General features: G+C 36.4%; 1 protein-coding gene across 1 annotated transcript in view; it reads right to left on the reverse strand.

Moving 5' to 3' along the window:
• The window catches only part of LOC145268379 (collagen alpha-3(VI) chain-like), a 125,105-nt gene that overhangs the window by 28,509 nt on the left and 86,596 nt on the right, over nucleotides 1-10,000 (reverse strand). The window contains exons 22-23 of the mRNA XM_080123936.1: nucleotides 6,358-6,465; nucleotides 1,416-1,898 (exon numbers count right to left, since the gene is read on the reverse strand). Coding sequence (XP_079980062.1) covers nucleotides 1,416-1,898; nucleotides 6,358-6,465 — 591 coding nt within the window. The remainder of the gene's footprint in view (nucleotides 1-1,415; nucleotides 1,899-6,357; nucleotides 6,466-10,000) is intronic.

A 10,000-nucleotide genomic window follows, 5' to 3' on the forward strand; every position in this document is an offset into this window, starting at 1 on the left:
AAACTTTTTCAATATATGTGCTGAAAAGCAAAATACGTGTTTATTCACAGCTGAACATTTTGCTAACTGCATTTCATTTAATTTCATTTCATTATTTACAATCCATGGATTAAGGAAATTAACATAACTCCACTCAAACAATGCAATGCAGTGTCAAACAATAAATTCTTAATTCGAATATATGTGTTTATATTTTGATTTTCAGAATTTAATTTGAAACACTAAACTTATATATATATATATATATGCATATATATATATATACTTGTGATTGTTTGTGTATATATACACAAAGATGGTTATTCGTTGGCGTGTATACGTGTGTATATTCTTGTATGTATTTATATGTGTGTATGTACGTCTGTGCGTTTACACGTATATATATAGATAGATAGATAGATAGATAGATAGATATATAGATAGATAGATAGATAGATAGATATGTATTTTTTTGTATGTATTTATGTATGTATGTATATAGATGTATGTCTCGGTATGAATATTTTAATATTATTTACTTAATTATATACATATGTCTGTATAATAGTATTTCTATACGTATGTTTTTGTAGTTGTCCGTCTGTGTATTCTTATTGTGTACATATCTATATGTATATGTGTGTATATGTAAATATATATTGATATATATATATATATTTGTATGTATATATACTTGTGCTTGTTTGTGTATCTATACATAAAGATGGTTATTCGTATGTTTGTGTATATTTTTGTATATGTGTGTGTGTGTGTGTGTGTGGTTGCACACGTATGTGTATATATGTATATTTTTGTGTATGTATGTATATGTATGTATGCCTCAGTATGAATATGTATGTATTAGTCTATTAACCTTTCTTTCTCCTTTACAGTGACAACGCTCTTTTTCTTTTCCTTCTCTGTCTATTACCCTCCACCACTTTACTTATGCCAATACGTAACTCATGACATCAACGAACACATTTGCAAATATTTTTTCCTTACACATGTAAATACGTGTATAAACTGAACCCCAAATACACATTCTCCTATAAAATCTACAGTTCCAGTAAAATTATGACCCACTTTACTCACTTCACAACAAACAAACAGGAATACGCTTTCTTATAATATATTAAGACAGATAGATGGATAGAAATATGGATAAAGACTATTGTAATTTGACCGGATAAATATTTTTTCAGTGATATCTATTGCTTTCTTATTAATAATTTTTAAGTGCGATTATTGTCAGAAAGTTCTCAATTATGTTTGTCGAGAAGCTTTTTACATATCGTTTGTGATGTAAGAAAAAAAATAAGTATTGTGTCGGTTACCTGATTTGACTGTACAAATAACGTAAGCCAAATTACTGGTATCTCTCAGAAGATGGTGGAAAGAATAGTATGTGTGCACAAATTTTTTAGATGGTTTACTTGCAATATTATCCATTTCTTGCTGTCTCGGTTTAGAACCGATTCCAAACACAAAAATCTTCACACCGGATTGCTGAAGCTGCTTTGCCTCTTCCAGTGCCAGATTGTAGTTACGCAACCTATCTTTGATGAAGACAACTAAAATTCTCTCTGCGCGTCTGCGTACAAATGTCCGATCGAATACGTCATTTCCCACATTGAAAAGAGCTTTGCCGATGTTCGTTGTGCCTCCCAGGTACTCCAACGTTTGAATTCTCTGCAACACTCTCCACTTTTCAGAACCAGAATCGAAATCAAGATTCTCATTATATATATTATTATTATCTGTCGACAATGAAAATCCGATCCTAGTCTTTTCGGGTCCGATATCAAAATGATTAACAATCATTTGGATGGCTTTTAATTGTTTTCGAAATTCTTCACGTTTTAAACTTGATGAGGAATCCAAGAGGAAATAGACATCGGCTTTTAGATTTTTATAACCTACAAAAGAAAGAAATTGCAGTTAATTTGACATAAAACGTTAAATGAAGCTCAGTTTATCTTCGTTAGCTTTTTTAGTATGAAAACTTGAAATCATCACACAGGCACACAAAGGGGAGATTTTATTATTTTTTTTTTTTTTTTTTTGCTTTGACATCGCATACAACTCCACATGTTAAAGAGATCGGGTATGATGCCATGAAATTTTAAAATTCTCCGAATGTCGCAAGCCTTGCCTGATATGTTCGTTTGGTTATTCGTTAGCCAAAATAGCTCGTTCAGTTAGGTTTAGAATTTTTGTTGAAATGGAATAAACCTATTGGATAGTATTAAAGTTCTTACACACACAAAACCACTGAAAGATGTACACAGATTCGACATAAGGAAAACACGGATATTTCTGCATCAATTTCGTTTGCATACTGTGAGATATATGCGAAAAGGAAAAAGATAATAATAAGTAATATACGACGTACCAGGCGTAACTACATCGCTTTTTGGGAAAGAAGAAGGAAAGGATGGCTAGCTCATTTATATACACGAATGGCATCTTGGGAAGGCAAGGCATTATGGGAGAAGTTATCCGGCCCTGTCAAGCAGATCAACATGCCTCACTGGAGACCCTTCACTCGGGAGGGTGACCTAATTAAACGGCTGGAAAAATTAAAGATGATGGCAAGGTTGCAAAAAATTGAAGACGTGGTCACCTTGCTGCCGTTATACTTAGAGGAAGAAGCCCTCACAATTTACCAGCAGATGCGCGAGGAAGATAAGGGAGACCTTGCCTCAGTAGAGCAAAGACTAGAATTGTCTTTAGCTTAGAGTCTATTTGAAGCACTCGGCAAGCTTGCAAGTTTGATGTGGACTGGCGCGTCTGTTAACGTCTTTGCTGCGGAGATCAAAAGACTGACAGGATTGGCTGGTTACATGTGGAGGAGCCTGAAGATGACGGTAAAGCTATATCTAGTGAACGGCTTCCCAGAAGAAATCTCCGTAAACATGCAGAGACTCACTGAGATCAATACTATGGAAGTGGATGAGCTCTTGGTCCACGCCAGAGTCCTAGTCAAGAATATCAAGGGCCCAATCATGGCTGCAGCTGTGAAAGGAAATACGTGCACGAGGCCCCACTTTAATAACGAGAGACAGGCAGCGAGGCGATAGGTGGGGAGACCTGCCATCAAGTGCTTCCGATGCCAGGATTCTCATCTCCTCAAGGACTGTAAAGAGCTGAGACCAGGGGTTACCTGCTACTGATGTGGACGAGGGGGGCACATTAGCCGCTATTGCGTCGCTTCGCAAGACCAGAGAAACGAGTGAAGATGGGCCATTGCGCTAGTGGTTACCCCTTCTATGTGGAAATGGCGTACAACGAAACGTTGCCTCAGTTACCGGTAGTAGTCAATGGGAAGAGAGTCATGGCCCTTGTTGACACAGGCTGCACCACAACGTTGGTAGCGAAGAATGTCGCTTGGTCATGGAGCGGAGCCAGGAGTATTAAAACTGTGGATGGCAGGAAGGTGAATGCCTAGGTGAATGCCTAGGAGAGACAACAGCGGAAGTACTGGTGCAAGGTGTGCCCATTGGACTGCGAGCTCTGGTGTTGGATTGTCTAGTTAGTAATGTTGAAGTGGTTGTAGGTGTAAGTGTGATCAACCAACTGGAGGCGCTACGTTGAGAGGAGGTCAAGTAACTTTCGGACGCCTCGGCGCAGTAGGGATGGCAGGAGTGGAAGGTGATAGAAATATCAGAACGCAAAAACCGGAGGCTTGCTGATTTCCTGGCGAGGTTCGGTGGTGAGAGGTGGACGGTAGAATTGAAATGGATTTTCGGGCCTCCGGAACTAAGAAACAAAGTAAGCTGCTACGAGTAAACACTGCGAGTAGAAATAAGAAAAGTACTCGAGGAAGAAGAGGAGAGGGAATTCTGAAACTGTGGACAGGGGAAGAAAAAGGAGTGCTACCATTACTGGCGGTTGTTCAACCCACCAAGAACAAAGTTAGACCGGTACTGGATTTCAGAGAATTAAACATACACATAGCCTGTCACACTGGAAATGGGATTGACGTATGCGAAGAGTAAAGACTGTACAGTGGAGGAAGAGGAGGTGATAGCGGAGAAAGTTAGAGGCCATGTCGAGGCCATGTAGAGAGGTATGGGTTGACTGCAAAACCGACAGAGTCCCTGGATGGAGGAGCGGCGTTAGGGTTGAAACTATGCCGAGATAGCAAAGGAAGCCTTGTCTTTAGATGAAGGAATGCGATACCCGAAGTCGGAACAGACCTGACAAAACGAGAACTCTTCTCGGTCTGCGGGAGACTGGTAGGACACTATCCAATCGCCAGTTTAGGATAGCGTACAGCTTTATTATACGACAAACGGGCACTGATGGCTGGGAGGACTGTGTGACGAAGGAGGTCACGAACATGTTATAAGAAATCATCGTGAGAGTGACGAAAGAAGACCCATTTATTTGAAATAAAATCCGATTCGGCAACGATAGTTTCATGAATCAGGTCGGCAGTGACTGGTGATAAGAGTTAGGACCAGAGGTGCTGCAGAAATGCTGATCAAGCGCAGGCTCGGAGTACTCACAGATTTGATAGCGGAATTCCAGTTGAGGGTACCTGTAGTGCTGGTCCCATCTGAAAAGAACAAGGCGGATTCGATGACACGGGTAAAGAAGGCCTGGCTGAAAGAGGGAAAGGAGGTTTCCTTGGTATGCTGTGCAGGGGAGGAAGTTAAAGAATTACATGAAATACACCACTTTGGTCGAGAACGAACGTTATTCCTGGCAAGAGAAGTTTGCCCGGAAACCACCGAGGAGGAGGTCAGGGAGGTAGTGGAGCACTGTCAGGTGTACCAATCGATAGAACCTGGACCGTCCAGACACAAAGCAGGAGAGTTACACATTGCTGGAAGCGATTGGCCATTGATGTGACCCATTATCGCCATAAGTTGTATCTGTTGATGGTCGACTATGGGCCGGGGAAGTTTGCCATCTGGAGAGAGATCAGGGCAGAAGCTGCGTGGGCGATCGGAGGGGTCATCGAAGAAATACTTTTGGAGAGAGGGACGGTTGAGGAACTGTTAATGGATAATGGCCCCTCTTTCCGATCAGAAGCCTTTAAAGAGGTGTGTGTGATAAGTGAGGAGTAAGGCAATTTTTTAGGGCAGCGTATCGGCCGAGTGGCAATGGGATAGTGGAGAGGAATCATCACACCATCAAGGCTGGTGCGGAAAAAAGCAACATTAACCCATGGAGGCGGTGTTTTGGTACAACATCTCACCGAAAACCAGACAAGATAAGACAACTGTGCCTCATAGAGCCATCTTCGCATATAAGTGGCGACATCCGTGCTACAAAACGGTAGGAATCGAGGGTGAAGAAGCTACCATTACAGTGGGTGAGGAGGTGTGGGTGAAGCCCCCAATGCAAAATGTACCACTCGCTGGGGGAGGGGGTCGTAATAGGAACGCAGTCGAAGAACAATAGACTTGCATCGTGTGACCCTGCCAGTTTACAGTAATGGCAGTGAAGAGGAGAAAGTCGGGATCCACCGAGAAGCTAACGATGCACCCCAATTCGACTTAGCCCCATATTGCGGTTTTTTACAACTGGACGAGAATGTCTGTAGTGAACCTGAAAATGTAACCCCCCCCCAAGAAGTTGTCCCCTAGAGGCCTCAATGTGAGAGGAGGAGGCCAGATTGGATGAATGATTATGAAGTGTCTTATTAATCTCGAAGATCAGGGGAGGTGAGGTATATGCGGAAAGGAAAAAATAATAATAAGTAATATACGACGTACCGTCGTATCTGCATCGCTCTTTGGGAAAGAAGAAGCTCATTTATATACCTGAATGGCATCTTGGGAAGGCAGAGCATGATGGGAGAAGCTATTTTTTCCCTGTCTTTTTTTTTTCTTTTCTTTTTTTTTTTTTTTGATAGGAGGGTATAAAATCTGGGGAAAATTCCCTGCAAGACAGAAAAAGAAAAGAGTCGTGAACATCTCTTGAAAAGTATTTTGTGACATTAGTGGCTAGAGGCCAGGTGTGGAAAAGAAGAGGGCAAAAACGTGCTGTTGTCGAGCGAGTGACTCACTCGTTCCCGAACACCAGGACCGAATCCTGATCGTAACCTTAGACATATTTATGAAATCTCGCCATTTTACGTGACTTATCACATGCCTTTCATAAAAAGACATATTTATTGCGTCTTTTCCCCCTCTTGTTTCAAAGCCGGTTGTTTTTATGGTGGCGATATAGCAAGCTAAGACTATTTACACCATTTGAATCTAGATGCTGGCTCATTGCATGTTTAAACACGTCTGTATTTTTCTACATAGAAGATGAAGACATGACTATTTAAAAAAAAACGTTAAGAAACACTGAAGCAAATTTGCCAATTTTTGAGTTAGCGATTATAAATCTCAAATATTACAAGAGATATATACTCACGATTTTCTGATGTTCGTGTGGCAAACATAGTAGTAGAAGGAATATTGGTACGAGGAATATAAGTAGGAGGAGTAGTAGATATTGTGATGGGAGTGGCCGGAATAATCACTGGAAATAAAATAAAAACGAGTTTTATTGTATAGTTTTAATTAGAAAACAGTATTTTTCTTCTCTGAACAGGAAGTTAAACAATTAGGGGTCATAATATCGGACAGAGGTAAAAACAGGAATAATTTTCATTGGATATAAATGTTAAGAATAAATAAACGTTGAAATTTAAGATATGACGTATTTAATAGCACATGTTACATGACGTATTTAAATAGCATGTTATATTATATATATATATGTACATATATATGTATATATATACATATATATACATATATATGCATACATATATATGTATATATATACGTGTGTATATATATTTATACATGCATATATACACACGTATATATATATATATATATTTATATATACGTGTGTATATATGTATGTATGTATGTATGTATGTATGTATGTATGTATAAATGAGAATACAAATTAAAAGATTTAAGACATACTGAAATTTCGTTTATCCGTTGGGTTTAAAAGAAATGTATTGTTCTTATCAGAGAAAAAGCATTAGCAAATGAATATCATAAGGAAGCTAGTATACTGGTAATATATATACTAATGACACCTTTAAAACGAGAAATAGTATTTCCTCTTTCCCCTTACCACACATCAAAAAAAAATACTGCTCTCATTCACATAGTAATAACCGCCATTTTTCCCGGAAAGTAAATCACACTGAAATATCTAATAACAACCAATGTAGTATTGACATTTGTTAAAATATATTCTTTTATTGATCAGATGAAGGTGGTCCCTGGATTGGCACCCCACTAAAACATGAATGTACACATGTAACTAGTACTGTTTGCATTATATAAAGGCTATACATACATGTATATATATATATATATATATATATATATATATATATATATATATATGTATTATTATTATTATTATTATTATTATTATTATTATTATTATTATTATTATTATCTGTGTGTGTAGATTGTCATTCGGTTTTTAACCGATAATTCCAAAGAGGTCAATGTTTAAAAGATTGTACTTGTTGCGATCTCTGGCAAACTATTAAGCAAATTTTTGGTCTAAACGTTTGACATTTTTCTGTAAACAGTATTCAGATATGTAGCAAGTTTTTGTTAATTTTGGGCTATAATTTAGCTGCTTAGTGGTCAAAGTTGAAAGAGTTGACTTTTGTAGACTCTACCAAACTCCTCCGCCAGTTTTGGGTCTAAACACTTGAAATTTTAGATGTAGGTTACTTGGACATGAGTAAAAACGTTTAATATATCTATATGATAATGATTGCACGGTCATGTCAAACGAGTGCCACTCTCTCAGACACTTAAAGTCCATGAGCCCCAAAATGAATTATTTAGTCCTGCCGGTGAATTTACACGCTCAAGCAGACATGACACTGAAGACAGTCATTGGTATACATACACATATATATAGACATGAACGCACACATACATATATACACATACATACATATAGACACATATATCTATAAACATATATATATATGTTTATAGATACATACATACACAATACATAATACACATACATATACATACATATACATACAAACATGTATACATGCACATATACCTATGCATACACATATATAGACACACATATACAAATACAAACACACATACACATACATATACACATACAAATACGTACACATATGCCATATACATACACATACATTTACCTAAATATGCATACACATACGTAAATATGCATCTATACACAAAAATATATATGCATATATATACACGTATATATGCATACATACACACATAAACATATATATACATATATACATGTAAACACATATAAACACATATACACACATATACGTATATGCATACATATACGAACACATGTAGATATATAAACATACAAAAACATATACACACATACATACATACTTATAATGATGGCAGATCACTTATTACATGCTTCCAGCATTTCATGCCTACATGCGTTACAACTTTTCCATCGCCAAATGTCCCATCTACTACCACTTATAATTTCATGGAAATAAATAAATTAACAACTCCCAAGGAATGTCATCCCAATGTCCCCCTCCCCACCTATCTTTCTACTACTGGCAACACTAACCGAAACACCCCGCACCCCACCGCCCCTCCTTTCTCACATCTCACCCCTACTCTATCCTTCAATAGCTGACCGGACACAGCCCACTAGAGACTTACGTGACCTAGATTAACCTAAAGCAACAAGTTATAAACCAAAAAAAAGACAAATAAATAAATAGAAATAAATAAAAATTATAAACATATTAGTTACCTAATCAGACCATACATAAATCCCCTACTCACATTTGTTCCGAGGCCCCACATAGCTACCCCACTTCCGCTCCATCATCTAGCATGCTTTCTTGCGCATCTGTTATGCCCACCATTTGAAAAGGAATTTTTTTTCGAAATTAATAATGGATATTGTCGCAGACATAACGAGTAAGACATTTTACCTAAGACAACTGAATAAATATATGTATATATAAAATATATGTATGTACTTATTGATTTGTAAATCGCCACTTGTCCTCATCTTCTCTTACCAACAACGACTATAATTCATTTCTCGCATTGTGACAGCTTTCTAAATCTCTACTACATACCTATCCCACACAATGCTTCAAGCAAACTACATATCAATCCTATATATATATATATATATATGTGTGTGTGTGTGTGTGTGTGTGTGTATGTGTGTATGAGTGTGTGTGTATGTGTGTATGAGTGTGTGTGCGTGTGTATTCAGGTATATATATAGATAGATAGATATAGATATACATAGATATATATATACATTTTTAATAAAAGTATATATATAAAAATAAAAAGTATATATATATATATATATATATATATATATATATAGTTATATATAATCTTTATTTCATGCGAGACAAAGCATCTCAATAAGTATATATCCTTACCTATAGGTTTTCGGCGTCTTCCCATTTCCTTATAGGAGATAATATTAGCAAATATCATAATGGATTATACCTAATTTGCTAAATGTAATACACATAGAAAACTTTAAAAACTCTTAATTAAATACTTTAAAATGTGTTAATCATAATTTTTTATGTTTGTATTCAGCAAATCCATTATAATATTTGCTTATATCATCTCCTATGGGAAAATAGGAAAATGTCGGAAACCTATAGGTTCGGAGATATTCTTATTAAAAAAGAGATCCTTTGTTTTGCATGTAATAATAACTATAGATTTTAAATTTAACAATTTAACGTTATAAAATTTAAATTATTAAATTATTAAATTATGATATATATATATAAATATATATTAATGAAGATATATATATATATGTAAAAAGATATATATATATATATATATATATATATATATACATATATATGTGTATATATATATATATTAGGTGGAAAATACGACGTTACCTGGGAGTGAAGGGTCATCAACAAACGTTTTACACGTTCATACATTATTGACATAAACATTTGTGAAATCGCTCCGGTGTCAATCAAATTCATTGATTG

This window comes from Euprymna scolopes, chromosome 43, assembly GCF_053919585.1.
Source record: "Euprymna scolopes isolate OS-2025 chromosome 43, ASM5391958v1, whole genome shotgun sequence".
Classification (NCBI taxonomy): domain Eukaryota; kingdom Metazoa; phylum Mollusca; class Cephalopoda; order Sepiida; family Sepiolidae; genus Euprymna; species Euprymna scolopes.